General features: G+C 39.8%; 2 protein-coding genes and 1 non-coding gene across 4 annotated transcripts in view; 1 reads left to right on the top strand and 2 right to left on the bottom strand.

Moving 5' to 3' along the window:
* Positions 1-16,698, bottom strand: part of LOC129476222 (large ribosomal subunit protein eL31-like) — an 86,866-nt gene that overhangs the window by 55,782 nt on the left and 14,386 nt on the right. The gene's annotated exons all lie outside the window — the stretch shown is intronic.
* On the top strand, positions 8,223-8,329 carry LOC129476524 (U6 spliceosomal RNA). Its single transcript, XR_008654965.1, has one exon. It is a non-coding gene; the product is annotated as a U6 spliceosomal RNA (small nuclear RNA).
* YIPF6 (Yip1 domain family member 6) overlaps positions 10,495-16,698 on the bottom strand; it is a 47,785-nt gene continuing 41,581 nt past the window's right edge. For both annotated transcript variants that reach the window (XM_055267532.2, XM_055267535.2), the window contains one exon: positions 10,495-15,887. In XM_055267532.2, the coding sequence (XP_055123507.1) occupies positions 15,769-15,887 (119 nt within the window). In that variant the 3' untranslated portion in view covers positions 10,495-15,768. The remainder of the gene's footprint in view (positions 15,888-16,698) is intronic.

Raw genomic sequence — 16,698 nt, 5'->3', positions numbered from 1 at the left:
TGACTACTGGGTACATAATGAAATGAAGGCAGAAATAAAGATGTTCTTTGAAACCAATGAGAACAAAGACACAACATACCAGAATCTCTGGGACACATTCAAAGCAGCGTGTAGAGGGAAATTTATAGCACTAAATGCCCACAAGAGAAAGCAGGAAAGATCCAAAATTGACACCCTAACATCACAATTAAAAGAACTAGAAAAGGAAGAGCAAACACGTTCAAAAGCTAGCAGAAGGCTAGAAATAACTAAAATCAGAGCAGAACTGAAGGAAATAGAGACACAAAAAACCCTTCAAAAAATTAAGGAATCCAGGAACTGGTTTTTTGAAAAGATCAACAAAATTGATAGACTGCTAGCAAGACTAATAAAGAAGAAAAGAGAGAAGAATCAAATAGATGCAATAAAAAATGAAAAAGGGGTTATCACCACCGATCCCACAGAAATACAATCTACCATCAGAGAATACTACAAACACCTCTACGCAAATAAACTAGAAAATCTAGAAGAAATGGATAAATTCCTCGACAAATACACCCTCCCAAGACTAAACCAGGAAGAACTTGAATCTCTGAATAGACCAATAACAGGCTCTGAAGTTGTGGCAAGAATCAATAGCTTACCAACCAAAAAGAGTCCAGGACCTGATGGATTCACAGCTGAATTCTACCAGAGGTACAAGGAGGAACTGGTACCATTCCTTCTGAAACTATTCCAATCGATAGAAAAAGAGGGAATCCTCCCTAACACATTTTACAAAGCCAGCATCATCCTGATACCAAAGCCTGGCAGAGACATAACCAAAAAAGAGAATTTCAGACCAATATCCTTGATGAACATTGATGTAAAAATCCTCAATAAAATACTGGCAAACCGAATCCAGCAGCACATCGAAAAGCTTATACGTCATGATCAAGTGGGCTTCATCCCTGGGATGCAAGGCTGGTTCAACATATGCAAATCAATAAATGTAATCCAGGGTATAAACAGAACCAAAGACAAAAACCACATGATTAACTCAACGGATGCAGAAAAGGCCTTTGACAAAATCCAACAACCCTTCATGCTAAAAACTCTCAATAAATTAGGTATTGATGGGATGTATCTCAAAATAATAAGAGCTATCTATGACAAACCCACAGCCAATATCATACTAAATATGCAAAAACTAGAAGCATTCCCATTGAAAACTGGCACAAGACAGGGATGCCCTCTCTCACCACTCCTATTCAACATAGTGCTGGAAGTTCTGGCCAGGGCAATCAGGCAGGAGAAGGAAATAAAGGGTATTCAATTAGGAAAAGAGGAAGTCAAATTGTCCCTGTTTGCAGATGACATGATTGTATATCTAGAAAACCCCATTGTCTCAGCCCAAAATCTCCTTAAGCTGATTAGCAACTTCAGCAAAGTCTCAGGATACAAAATCAATGTACAAAAATCACAAGCATTCTTGTACATCAATCACAGACAGAGAGCCAAACCATTCACAATTGCTTCAAAGAGAATAAAATATCTAGGAATCCAACCTAAAAGGGATGTGAAGGACCTCTTCAAGGAGAACTACAAACCACTGCTCAATGAAATAAAAGAGGATACAAACAAATGGAAGAACATTCCATGCTCATGGGTTGGAAGAATCAATATCATGAAAATGGCCATACTGCCCAGGTAATTTATAGATTCAATGTCATCCCTATCAAGCTACCAATGACTTTCTTCACAGAATTGGAAAAAACTACTTTAAAGTTCATATGGAACCAAAAAAGAGCCCACATCGCCAAGTCAATCCTAAGCCAAAAGAACAAAGCTGGAGGCGTCACCCTACCTGACTTCAAACTATACTACAAGGCTACAGTAACAAAAACAGCATGGTACTGGTACCACAACAGAGACATAGATCAGTACCATTCAGGACATAGGTGTGGGCAAGGACTTCATGTCTAAAACACCAAAAGCAATGGCAACAAAAGCCAAAATTGACAAATGGGATCTAATTAAACTAAAGAGCTTCTGCACAGCAAAAGAAACTACCATCAGAGTGAACAGGCAACCTACAGAATGGGAGAAAATTTTTGCAACCTACTCGTCTGACAAAGGACTAATATCCAGAATCTACAATGAACTCAAACAAATTTACAAGAAAAAAACAAACAACCCCATCAAAAAGTGGGTGAAAGACATGAACAGACACTTCTCAAAAGAAGACATTTATGCAGCCAAAAAACACATGAAAAAATGCTCCTCATCACTGGCCATCAGAGAAATGCAAATCAAAACCACAATGAGATACCATCTCACACCTGTTAGAATGGCCATCATTAAAAAGTCAGGAAACAACAGGTGCTGGAGAGGATGTGGAGATATAGGAACACTTTTACACTGTTGGTGGGACTGTAAACTAGTTCAACCATTGTGGAAGTCAGTGTGGCGATTCCTCAGGGATCTAGAACTAGAAATATCATTTGACCCAGCCATCCCATTACTGGGTATATACCCAAAGGACTATAAATCATGCTGCTATAAAGACACATGCACACGTATGTTTATTGAGGCACTATTCACAATAGCAAAGAGATGGAACCAACCCAAATGTCCAACAATGATAGACTGGATTAAGAAAATGTGGCACATATACACCATGGAATACTATGCAGCCATAAAAAATGATGAGTTCATGTCCTTTGTAGGGACATGGATGAAACTGGAAAACATCATTCTCAGTAAACTATCGCAAGGACAAAAAACCAAACACCGCATGTTCTCACTCATAGGTGGGAATTGAACAATGAGAACTCATGGACACAGGAAGGGGAACAGCACACTCCGGGGACTGTTGTGGGGTGGGGGGAGGAGGGAGGGACAGCATTAGGAGATATATCTAATGCTAAATGACGAGTTAATGGGTGCAGCAAACCAACATGGCACATGGATACATATGTAACAAACCTGCACATTGTGCACATGTACCCTAAAACCTAAAGTATAATAATAAAAATAAAAATAAAAATAAAGAAAAATAAAAAAACAAAAAAACAAAAAATAAATAAATAAGCAAAAAAAAAATAACATGCAGAGTGAAATAAATCAGACGTAAAAGACCACATGAAATTCTAAAACAGGAAGAACTGATCTAAAGTGACAGAAAGCAGATAACTAAATACCTGAGGCCAGGGATTGGAAGACATTGATTACAAAGGGACACAAAAGACCTTTTAAAAACAAAAATATTCAATATCATGGATATGGTGGTGAAAATATTCAACATCTTACATGACTGTTAGCAGTTATCAAAACTCATTAGCCTGTACATTTAAAAATGAGTACTTACTGTATGTAAATTATCCTTAAATTTATTCACACAATTATAACAGAGTGCTTGCTGTACTCAATATCAAGTCTCCCTTCTTTAATAGCAATACTCCAAGTTTATTTGGGATAGCAATGCATGCAGCTAAAAGAGCACATTTCTCAGCCCCCTTTCCTCCCTCCCCCACAGCTAGACATGTCCATGCTACTAAGCTCCCTAGTAATGACATGTAAGTAGAAGTGCTGTGTTTAACTTCTAAGAAGTAGCTAAAGGGGAGCTAACTTGGCCGGAAAAAAACTGCCCTTTTGTCTTCCCCTACTTCTAACTGCTGCTTGGCAGGTAGGTATAATGAATTGGCCTCTCACAGCCATCTTGGACCATCAGGAAGGAAACTAATAATGAAGATGGTGGGACCAGGAATTTGGATCTTCTTAGGTCCCAAATGACCAGAAAACCACCATACCAGCTCTGGACCTCCCACCTTTAGACTATTTTATATGAGAGAGAAATAAGCCTCTATTTTATTTAAACCATGCTTGTTTTGGATTCTTCTGTTACATGCAGCCTATATTCAGCTAATTCTAATTGAATGCATTCTCTAGAATCAGATTGAGTTCAAGTCCCAGCCCTGCCACTTACTAGCTGTGCGGCCTTGGGTGAGTCATTTCACCTCTGAGTCTCTGCTTCCTTGTTTGTAAAATGGTGCTAATAATATATATCTTGCAGGGCTAATATGAAGGACTCAGTGAAAGCATACACTAAATATCTAGAACATGGTTTCTCCCTTGTCAGCAGAGGAGCAGGCTTCCCCTTTCCCAGAGAAGAGTGCCAACATACAGAGTGAATGGCTTCATGGCCTACCATCTTCACCTCAACACATTAGATAAAAATGCTCCATCCTTGGGCTCTCACAGCCTTTGGCCATACCTCTTTAAAGTGTTTTCCACATTGTAGTTAAATGTATCTCTTTACCTGTCTATCTTCCCCTGTTCCCCAGAGATCAAACCTCCAATATCCCTTCTACCTAGTTGATATAATTTGGATGTTTGTCCCCTCCAAATCTCAGGTTGAAATGTGACCCCGAACTTTGGAGGTGGGGCCTGGTGGGAGGTTTTTGGGTCATGGGGACAGATCCCTTATGAATGGCTTGGTGTCTTCCTCTCGATAATCAGTGAGTTCTCATTCTATTAGTTCACATGAGACCTGGTTGTTAAAAAAAAAAAAAAAAAAAAAAGCCTGGCAACCAGGCACAATAGCCCATGCCTGTAATCCCCACTCTTTGGGAGCTGGAGGCAGGAGGATCACTTACGTCCAGGAGTTCGAGACCAGCCTGGGCAAAATAGTGGGACCCCCATCTCTACAGTTTTTTTTTTTTTTAATTAGCCATGGTGGCATATGGTGGCATATGCCTGCAGTCCCAGCTACTTGGAGGCTGAGGTGGGAGGATTTCTTGAGCCTGGGAAGTTAAGGCTGCTGTGAGCCATGATTGCACCACTGCACTCAGCCTGGGTGACACAGCAAGTGAGACTCTGTCTCAAAAAAAAAAAAAAGAAGAAGAAGAAGGCCGGGCATGGTGGCTCATGCCTGTAATCCCAGCACTTTAGGAGGCCGAGGAGAGGGTAGGAGTGGATCATCTGAGGTCAGAAGTTCAAGACCAGCCTGGCCAACATGGCAAAACCCTGTCTCTACTAAAAATACAAAAATTAGCCAGGCATGGTGGCGCATGCCTGTAGTCCCAGGTACTGGGGAGGCTGAGGTGGCAGAATCACTTGAACCCAGGAGGTAGAGGTTGCAGTGAGCTGAGATGGTGCCACTGCACTCCAGCCTAGGTGGCAGAATGAGACTCCGTCTCAAAAAAACAGAAAAAAAAAAAAGATCCTGGTTCCTCTCTCCTTTTCTTTTGCTCTGTCTCTCACCTTGTGACACACCTTCCTCTATGAGTAAAAGCTTCCTGAGGCCTCACCAGAAGCAGAGCAGATGCTGGTGTCATGCTTGTACAGCCTGCAGAATGGTGAGCTAAATAAACCTCTTTTCTTTATAAATTACCCAGTCTCAGGTATTCTGTTATAGCAAAACAAAACAGAATACTACGCTAGTCTTCTAGAATGACACTTCTGAGTCTAATTAACTGAACAAATACTGTGCCTACTATGTACCAAGTTTTGGGCTAGATTTTGAGGACAAAGAGGTAAATTGGACATGATTCCTGTCCTTTTATATCTCACGATCTAGTATGAGATATGGACAAGTAAACAGGTGAGTGTAATTTAACATAGTGTAGTTAAGTACAATAACAGATGTGAACTTAACCACAAGAGAATGCAAGAAAATGTCAGCTCCATGAAAGTGGGGACTCTGTCTTGTTCACTATTAATAGGCACTCAGTAAATATTTGTTAAATGAATGAATGAATGGTATTATGATGGCACAGAAGAGAATACCTAAGCCAGGTGAAATAGCAGAGGAGGTGAAAAGGGAGGACAATTGGTCTCCTGGATGAGGTGAGGCCCGGAAAATTTTTAATGGAAAAGTGGGGTGTGGAGGGCATTTCAGAGGGACAGCAGAGAGGTGAGAAGTAGCACAGCAAGCACTTGGGAACAAGTAGTTCATTGTTGCAGGAGTACAGAATTCAAGGCTGGGAGAGAGCAAAGCTAGGGCCAGATAACAGAAGGCCTTGCAATCAATGGCATAAGAAGCTTCAGTTTTGTCCCAAAGAAGATGTGAAGGTGAGAGGTGAAGCCAGCTGGACTTCCTGGGTCGACTGGGGACTTGGAGAACTTTTCTGTCTTACAAGAGGTTTGTAAGAAGCACCAATCAGTGCTCTGTAAAAACGCACCAATCAGCACTCTGTAGCTAGCTAGAGGTGTGTAAAATGGACCAATCAGCACTCTGTAAAATGGACCAATCAGCACTCTGTAAAATGGACCAATCAGCAAGGCATGGGTGGGGACAAGGGAATAAAAGCTGGCCACCCCAGCCAGCAGTGGCAACCTGCTCAGGTCCCCCTTCCATGCTGTGGAAGCTTTGTTCTTTTGCTCTTCACAGTAAATCTTGATGCTGCTCACTGTTTGGGTCCATGCCACCTTTAAGAGCTGTAACACTCAGTGCGAAGGTCCACAGCTTCATTCTTGAAGTCAGCGAGACCACGAACCCACCGGAAGGAACCAACTCCGGACACAAAGGCAGTAGGGCAATTTAAACTGAAGAGAGATAGGGTCAAATATACATTTGAAGTATGTCACGCTGACAACAGTATGAGAAATGGATTTGAGCAGGGTGACATGGAAGCAGATTACCTAGCTAGTTGTTTCTATGGGCCAAAAAAGAGAAGATGAGAACCTGAACCAAACCGTGGCAGTGGGGATAGGGAGTAAGATACGGAGTTGAGAAATGTTTATTGGGTAAAATTAGCAGGACCGGTGACTGAATGGATATAAGAAAGTGAAGGGGGCGTTAAGGGCAATTAGATTACTGACTTGGGTAACTAGGTATAGTAGTGGTTCTCCAAAATAAGGAACATAGGAGGAGCAGGGTTTGGGGGACCTGCCCAGTCTAGTTGAGACACGACGAGTTTAAAAAGCAATGAGACATTCAAATGATGGTCCAGCAATTATTTCTGTATCATTCTAGAAATCACATGTCAGAGTCATAAACTGGAGATTCCGGAGTCATCAGAACTCCTCAAGCTGATTTATTGGCTCATCCATCTGAGGATGGAGCTCACTGCCTTCAGGCACAGCTGGACTCAGGCTCAAACCTCATGAAGCTTCTCTCAGTGCCAGCTTCTCTTCTTGTGATACACTCATTCTCTTCTACTATTGTGTTGAAAAAGTTAGCCACTGACCACCCCAGGCTTGCATCTTTACAACTCATAATACAAAAGGAAGACAGTCTGGCTTCTTAGTATCTAGCAGAAAAAAACCTGGAAAGGCCTCTGATTAGCCCAACTTGGCTTAAGTATTCATTACTTAATCACTGTGATCAAGGAAAGGCAGTAACTTGGCTCAGTCTAGGTCAGTCTAATAAGGGAGGAATTCTCCAAAGGAACTAGAAAGAAGATGAAAATGCATGCTGGGGAGAACAAAAAAAAACAACAGTTTGAATAGTTTGAATGGTAGGTGAAATTATGAGACTGAATTTTGATATCTAGGGAGAATTTGTAGATTGAAAAGAGAGGAAGGCAGAGAAAACACTCAGTTTCAAGGGGCAGGTGGAAGAAGAGGAGTTCTTTAAGAAGAAATAGACTATTTTGACAATCAAGGGAGTTAGCTGTCATGGAAGACAAGAAAGAAAAATGTTTCCAGGAGGAATAGGAGTTTACAACAGCATCAGTGCAGTAGAGTAAGGTAAGACTTAGCAATTTTAGTGAGAGTAGTCACTCTCTGAGAATATTCATGACATGGGCATGAAGCCAGACTGCAGTTGGTTGAGAAGTGAACATGAATGTAGACAAGCTTTTTCGAGAAGTTTGGATGAGAGCAGGTTGGCATCTGGACGATAGCTGGAAGGGAACACAGTCCCACTCTTGGTTCTGAAGCTATAGCACCAGTGCCACTACCCTGGATTGTATTTCTGACTCCATCTCAAAAAAAAAAAAAAAAGAATTGTGGATTTGTTTTGTTTGTTTGTTTAACCTGCATTAGGTTGTCACCCTTTTAGCTACTGTACTCTCACATAGTAGAAAGAGCAGTGAACCAGAAATGAAAAAAACTTAAGTTTTAGTCTGGCTCCTTCGAACAACATTGGGTAAATGACTTTCCCTCTCTGAGCCTCAGTTTTTCATTGGTAAAATGAGCAAATTGAACCAATTATCGCTAACATTCTTTTAATCTCTAATGTTCTGTGCCTTATCTGAATCTACAAATAAGGAACAAATACTAGGAGCCTCCATCTCCTACCTATCAATACTTTTGGAGTGCTTACTTAGGCAGCATATATACTAAAATTGGAACGATGGGGAGAACATTAGCATGGCCCCTGCAGAAGGATGACACACACATTCGTCAACACTTCCATGTTTTTACTTAAATAAATAAAATATTTGGCTGTGTGGTGGCTCATGCCTGTAATCCCAGCACTTTGGGAGGCTGAGATGGGTGGATTGCTTGAGCTCAGGAGTTCAAGATTGGCATGGGCAACATGGCGAAACCCCATCTCTACAAAAAATACAAAAATTAATCGGGCATGGTGGTAACAGCAGAGCAGAAAGCAACAAGGCTTTGGAGTTCAGACAGACCTATATTCACATTCCACCTCTGCCACTTACTGTGGGCAAGGTATTGAATCCAAACTTCTTCCTCTTCTGAAAAAAAATGGAGGGAATGATCTCACAGGGTTAGTGTTAGATGAAGATAGCCATGTGAAAATCCATGGCAGTTAAGTGTTAGCTTCATAACTTCCTCCTCCTCATCTTTCTGGCTCCTTTTCATAGGACTATCATCCAGCACTGTGGTTGTCATCAAGACTGTGCCTGGGACAGTGTTCTCTCAACATTCATCACATCTGTAAGCTCAAATTTACATTTATAGGAATGACTGCTATAATGCTACCCTCCAGGCGCCTATTTTCAGTGGTCTGTAGAATGTCACCACTGTGACAGCCAAAGTCAGTGCCTCCACAACTGTTAGCCCACCATTCTTCCCGACTTCAGACTTATAGCTTAGAAATATATTCACACTCTTTTCTTCCCTCTACCCTCCTCCCAATCCAATTTCCCACCATGTCCCCATTTATTCCTTTGAGGTCACTTTCATCAAGATATTCCCCTTGAAGTCACCCTATTTCCCAACACAGTAAGACCTAACTTCACAATTCCCTGGTTTTCAATACCTACTCTCAATAATTTGGTCTCATCTTAGCCAACTAATTTCTTCCATTTCCCAGTTCAGTTGAATTCAGTTCAACTTTTGCATTCTCATTAGAAAATGAAAGATTGTATTAACATGAGGAACAACCAATTGCATTCTTGAGACTAACTTTATAACCCAGGACATACTTCTCTGAGCCTATTTCTTTAGCTATAAGATAATCAGCTTTATCTACTTTGCACAGTGACGTAAAACAAAGGCAACTAGGAAAATGAAGTGTCACAATGCCTTGTGATAATGTACAGAACAAGGTGCCACACTCTCACATGTGCACGTGAACAGCTGTACAGACAGACCTGCTTTTTCCCTCTTATCTTTGCTCCTAAGTATTCTCTACCATTGGGAATGCCCTTCCTCTTCTCTTGGATGACACAAATTCTCTAAATACTTTACAGACTTCTTGTTTTTACTGATCACTCTGCTCTTTTATTTGGTACCAAAAATAAAAGCCATGACATTTTTCAACTATTATGTGTGTAGGGCTATGCGGAATTTTGTTTATCCAAGTAGTTTATAAGTCAAGAGTGGGAACAGGTATAGTCCCCAGCAGAAAGCTGAAAACCCAGTTTTTCTCACCAGACTCCTAAATTGCCTGATTGGCCCAGCTTAGCTTCATTTAAGTGGGTAGGTATGGTTTTAATTTGGCAAAGAACCAATATAGAAAAAAAAAAAAAAGGCTGTGCAGTCATAAAACCTGAGTTTGAATTCTGGTTACACCATTCACTATGTGACTCTGGGCAATTTAACCTGAGTCCCAGATCTCTCAACTTTTTGAAATTTTTTTTTATTTATTTATTTTGACACAGGGTCTCAGCCTGCCACCCAGGCTGGAGTTGCACCATTGTACCTCACAGCATCCTCGAACTCCTGAATTCAAGCAATCTTCCCGCCCCAGCCTCCCGAGTAGCTGGGACTACAGGCACACATGACCAAGTCTTGCTTTCTTTTTTTTTTTTTTAAAGAAACAGTCTCCCTATGTTGCCCAGGCTGGTCTTGAACTCCTAGGCTCAAGAGATCCTGCCTCCTCAGGCTCCCAAAGCACTGGGATTATAGGTGTGAGCCTCGAAACCCAGCCAGATCCAACTTTAAGGATAACGCCTCTGATCTCAAAAGGCTGCTGTCATCAGAGGAGATACTGTTTGTAAAGCAACTAATAAAGTGCCCGGCATGGTATACAGCATTTGCTCAATAAATGTGACTTCCCTTTCTTACTTGCTCCCTGCCCAATTTACAAAGCATTCAATATTGTCGGATGAATATATCTGAAATCAGTATGTAGCAAATCTCTGTGCCTTCAGTACAAGAATAGGCACACACAAATTCTCTTTTTCCAGTGTTTTTATTTGCACATTTAATAGTCACAAATCTTTTTACAGGTTTTTCACAGATTATTTATAGAAAAAAATCAAGATTAAAATGGAGTATCGAAAAGGACCAAGAAATTACCAGCAGTGATGGCAAAGTACAAAGGCTCTGAAAGAAGAGTAAACAAGAGCAGCGCAGCACAGCGTGTGGCCACTTCCCACCAGGCAGAACACTTGACTTCATTAAGGAAAAGCCTTTACTCTGTTACTTTTTCCTCCCACGTAGTTTAACCCAAATAGAAAGGCATTCTATTCTCACACTACTGCTCTCTAAGGTCCTAGGAATATAACTGGTACTATAAGCAACCAGATGCATCCCTTGACTATTAATACCTGAATAGACAAGTTAAATTGTGATGCATTAACCATCCCTCTGGGAGAATTAAAAAGAAAGAGGCAGAAATTGTTTGATTCTTAAGACTGAGAAAAAGGGGTATATATGTGTGGTGGTGGTGTAAGTGGGAGAGAAAAGAGGTTCAAGGAGGGATGAGGGCAACAAACCTAACTCTTTCCAATGTCCAACTGTTCTTATGTTCTCAGATGCTGTTGATACAGTGTTCCATTACTCTGAAAACAAATGTTATCTACATCCAGTCAGTTCTAGGGTACAAAGGCTAACAATAGGTAAAATACCTTGGGGGAGGGGTGTATTCATTTCAGGTACATAATACAATAGGGAAAATACCTATATTTGTACCTAGGGTACAAAGGCTAACAATAGGAAAAATACCTTGGGGGAGGGGTGTATTCATTTCAGGTACATAAAAATGGAATTCAAAATTGTGTCCTACTGTGTTCTCATCTAATGTGTTATTACTGTTGTAAATCAAATTACTGTGTGACCGTGGGCAATTTACTTAACCTCTCAATGCCTCAATTTTCCACATAAAATGAGAATTGTAGCACTGGGATTACAGAAGATGCATGAGAAGCACAGAAGAATAGTGTCTGGCCAAATCAATAGCGACAGAAAGCAGATTAGTGGTTGCCAGGGGCTGGGATGAAGGGGGAATGGAACTGACTGCTGACAGACCTGGGGTTTCTTGGTGACGTTACAAAATGATCTAAAATTAGATGGTAGTGATAGTTGTGCAATGTTGTGTGTGAATATACTAAAAACCACTGAATTGTACATCTTAAAAGGTGAATTTCAGCCAGGCATGGTGGCTCACGCCTGTAATCCCAGTGTTTTGGGAGGCCAAAGCAGGCAGATCACTTGAGCCCAGGAATTCAAGACCAGCCTGGGCAACATGGCGAAACCCTATCTCTACAAAAACTACAAAAATTAGCCAATTAGGTGTAGTGACGCATGCCTGTAGTCCCAACTACTCGGGACACTGAAGTGGGAGGATTGCTTGAGCTACAGTGTGCCATGATTGCTCCACTGCACTCCAGCCTGGGTGACAGGGTGAGTCTGTCTCACAAAAATAAAAAATAAAAAAAAAAAGGTGAAGTTTATGGCAAAGTGTATCTCAATAAAGCTGTTATTTTAAAAATTCTTAAAAAAATAGAATAGTGCCTGGCACACAGCAAGTGCCAAATAACGGTTAGCTATTATTAGTAGTAATATCATTGTCATTATTATTATTTGGCCATTCCATGGCCTAAGTAAACCCCAAGAAATTCTCTATTTTTAACAAAAGCCTACAGAATCTAGAAAAGTGTTTCTAATTTATATACATGAATTAACATTTATACATTTATTTCCATCCAAATGTCTCAGAAACAGTCTAAGAATCACAATTTCAGTGTTTTGCACTGAGCTAAAACAGCTGCATGCAATGGATGTCTTATCAAATCATGATAAGCTCTGGATAAATTCTAATGACTTGATGTTACCCAAGAACTTGAACTGACAGGAGATTTTCATTTTCGTCTCCAGGAATGAACAGGCAGTCCAAATACTGTTAGTAGTTACATTATATAAAGTACATAATTAAGTGTCCAAATACAGGCTTGCTATCCTTCTAATCACATTTTGGGAGATACTGTTTATAAAAAGACAAATATAGTAAACAGTAAAATGCTTACTAGTCCCATGTCCTGTGACCCCACCTTGCCCAACAACAGGAAAACCCCACCACAATGAAAATATCAAAATCAACTCATGTAATAAACCTCTTCAGAGGCAAAAGACTTAATGATTAACGGTTGACTTTTAAGACTATACTGCACATTCAGATATGTTGGCATCAATTGAGTTTTTATACTCTGAACAGCGATTAAATCCAGTCTTTACTCGTCCTATTGCTAAAGAATATGACAACAGAGTCTTGGTCTCAGAAGTAGGAGCAGCAAGTGATTACTCATGATGGCAATGATGCGCCACATTCTGCAGTGATGCTCACATGCCTGAATTTCATCTGAAGCATGAAAGTTCCCAAATCCTGCAACAGGGTTTCCTTTGTTGTAGTCCCCTGTCCTTGCCGTCTTCACTTCTATAATCAGCTATGTGCCTTTGCAGCAAATCAGGAAAAGCTGTGTTGAGGGTTACAACTTCCAGACGTTTAGGTCTTAACTTCCATCACAGAAAGCAATGCACTTTTTTGAATATATTAAGAAAATATTTATTCATCCCATCAAGCCACTCACTTTCAGAAAGACAATTGAACATCCATTTTATCAACCTTCATTTAACCCTTTTCCTGTTTAGAAAAAAAAAAAAAACTGCCAGCGCTAATTTACATAAACATTCTCTTTGAGGCTGAAGCAAATCTGACTGATTTTCAATGTGAAAAAAAGATAAAAACTGAGTTATTTCTAAACAGAACATCAGAATTGTCTATTTCAAAAAAATTGGATTCATCAAGTGAATCTTCAGCCAACAACTGTTCGAGAATGATGTTAACATCATGTATAGGCATGCTACATTTTCTAGGATTTGACATTTTCAGTAATCAAGAGTTAACTACATTTTGTAAATGGAAATACTGCTACTAAAAAAAAAAAGAATGCTATAAATAGAACAATGTCTTTTGTTTCCGAAGTCCATATACTAGAATGATGTGAAAATAATAAAAGCGAAATATTTTGTAGGCAGTTATCTTGGGGTAAATGCTACAACTGCAAGTGCCACTGGCGAGTATTCTCGGGGCAAACAGAAAAAAGGTTAAATCAAATAAAATCATTCCCTAAGTCACCCAAGAGCAAAGATAAATACATAGAACAAGCTGCCTTAAGTCCCAATATGTATAACCCACCCACCATGTACATCTACACAAACCCCCCAAAGCTGTGGCCTTAGGAATTTCTGACCAAACAATTAGCCTGAGTAAAATTCAATAAACACTTTTAATTCCCCCTTGAGAAGCATGGTTACTTCTTTAATTTTACATTATAGTCATTGAGACAGATTACAAAACAACTTTGGCAGAGAGAAAGTTTTAGCAGGAAGTAAGAGAATTTTAGACATTGGAAATGGATAATAATTTAGAACCAATTTCAAAATGAGGATCAGTTCCAAAGTATTTTCTTTACTCATTCAAGATTGAAACATTGGCTCTGTCCACACAAAGGTTTATTTTACAATTTAAAAGGTAAATTGTAATAAATAGAAATATATAACCAAAAACTCTGGACAAGGCTGGAGCCAAGGGGACCCACCTTGTAATGCTTTGTTATCATTCCAAAAACCCATTTGGCCCTGTATTCACTTGGCTAATGTGGGGATGGAGAAAGTATGATTTTGGAATCATATATCTATGTGTAGGTAGTCTTTAAATACAAAATGAATAAATACTTAAATTATATGATAAAGAAAAATTGGGGAATAAGAAAGTCCTATGTTTATCAACTAATAGTATATTTACAATGAGTGTTTTCTGCCTGACACCTAATCTTTGTCTATTAGAGTTCCTCAATGTGCAATTTATAGAAGGCAACAGTTCATATTGCCTTAAAGGAGCCCTGTTTAGCTCAGAATCAGCCTGTCCCAGATGCTCTGCTCCCTGAAAAACCTTCACACTTGTGTGCATAAATATCTGAGAGTACAAGTAGGTGCACATGTGCAACATGTACTTATCTAAAGGGGAGCTAATTAGCTTGATAAAGTCTAAAATCAAGAAAATAAATTGCTATTCCCCACCCCAAAAAAAACACATCTAATGAGAAAACTGCTAAGCTCACTACAAAAAGGCAGCAGCTATAAACTCATCCCATCCCACGTCATGCTCTAAGTATCTAGCTGTTCTATTAATCAGCCATCAGAACACTAAATCCCTCCCTGTTCACATGGTTAAATACAGGCTTCTGATTTAGCTTTACTTTCTAGTTAAGAGGCCAGACTACAGAGAATATTAAAGAGCTCCTTTTAACTATGCTGCATCCAGACTGCCTCATTCCACCCTACGAGAAGGTGCCCACATGATAATATGCACTAAAGATCTACCAGTCTAAGTTTCTGAGGTCTTCTTTTTGGATAAGTTCCAGCATTGGAATATTCAGAATTTCAGTCAAAGGAAAATTACATGTTGACTACTAACATTTTAGACTGCATATTCAAAGCTAAGGAGCAAGATTAAGACTAGAGTGCCAACCAAGATGCTGTTAAACATGGCAAAAAGGTGACTGCACAAAGGGACCAAAGAGGCTGATTCTTTAGAGGCCCTTTGCTGTTTTTTTTTTTTTTTTTTACAACAAGTGTAGAATTTCCTCTGATCAAAATCTGAATATTGGTTAATGCATGTTTTCTCATTCTCTATGTATGAACCCACTCCTAACTTCTCTCATTGCCTTTTTAAGCTTAAGAGAGAGAAATAAAAGAAAATGGATATAGACCATGTATTTTTACTTATGAAAAGAGAGGCATATTCTAATAGTCATAAGGCAATGTGTTTAAGAGCTGCACCTGAATTGGTATTCTCAAAACTGAAAATAGTTATCAACTCTATTCAACTTGTAAGATGTATCTATGTGCTTCCCAAGTCACTAGTTGTCACCCAAATGGACCACGGTGACTCCATCATGCCTTAAGGAGGCATTATATACTGTGTGTAGTATGCACATGTATTTTTAAAGAAATGACATTAAGAGAGAAAAGAACAACCTTTCAAACATCAGTTCCTCAAATAAGTGGTGACAGTGTTATATGGCTCCCTTTTAATCTCCTCAACTACTCAGTTACCAAATACCTCCAAAATTAGACAAACTAGGCCAGAGACAAAGCTCCATGGTGAATTGCATCTTTCAGATGTGCTTTCAATTCACTTGTTTTTAATTTCCCATTCCTGATTTACTGAGGAGTAAAGGTGAGAATCATCCAACTGATGACAAAGTAAAACAGGAAAACAGGATAAACAGCTAGGGCTCTGCGGTTTGGAGGCTGGCTATCAGCAAGGAAAGCTGTGGAGGCTAAACAAAACAAGACAAAACAAAAAGGAATGTTTAGTACAGTAAAATTGTCACAACTAGTAACATTTACTAAACATTCATGAGCTTGACATCATCCAGAACACAGAATTACACTAAAAGTTTAGTTATACTGGTGATCCTCAGAGATAAAGGCATTCTGCAACATAGTTTTTCAGAGAGCTGAGGACTTATTTCAAGTACTAAACCATTTTGGATGGAAATCTTTCTAAAAGGAGTTTTTTACCCTTTTCTGGAAAAGTTATTGAACTGTACTGAAAAGGCTTACAAAGATGTGTAAGGTTATTTGTTCCTATGGTAAATGGCCTCGTGCTGCTGTGCTTTTTGAGCTAACTGTGCTTCTGAAATTATCAGCTCTTTTAAACACAATCCCTCTCTTGTACATCTAAGAAAAACCTAATCATCGTTTTACTCATCAAGAATCACCCTTCTGACCAGGCACCATGGCTCATGCCTGTAATTCCAGCAATTTGGGAGGCCAAGGCAGGCAGATCACCAGAGGTCAGGAGTTCGAGACCAGCTTGGCCAACATGGTGAAACCCCATCTCTAATAAAAATACAATAATTAGCCAGGTGTGGTGGCAGGCACCTGTAATCCCAGCTACTCGGGTGGCTGAGGCAGGATAATTGTTTGAACTCAAGAGGCAGAGGTTGCAGTGAGCCAAGATGGCGCCACTGCACTCCAGCCTGGGTGACAGAGCAAGACCCAGTCTCAAAAAACAAAAAAACAAACAAACAAAAAAGAATCATTCCTCTCGCTGGGTGCTATGGCTTATGCCTGTAATCTCAGCTA

Source organism: Symphalangus syndactylus, chromosome X (genome assembly GCF_028878055.3).
Source record: "Symphalangus syndactylus isolate Jambi chromosome X, NHGRI_mSymSyn1-v2.1_pri, whole genome shotgun sequence".
Lineage (NCBI taxonomy): Eukaryota > Metazoa > Chordata > Mammalia > Primates > Hylobatidae > Symphalangus > Symphalangus syndactylus.
This window is presented reverse-complemented; position numbering and strand designations above follow the sequence as displayed.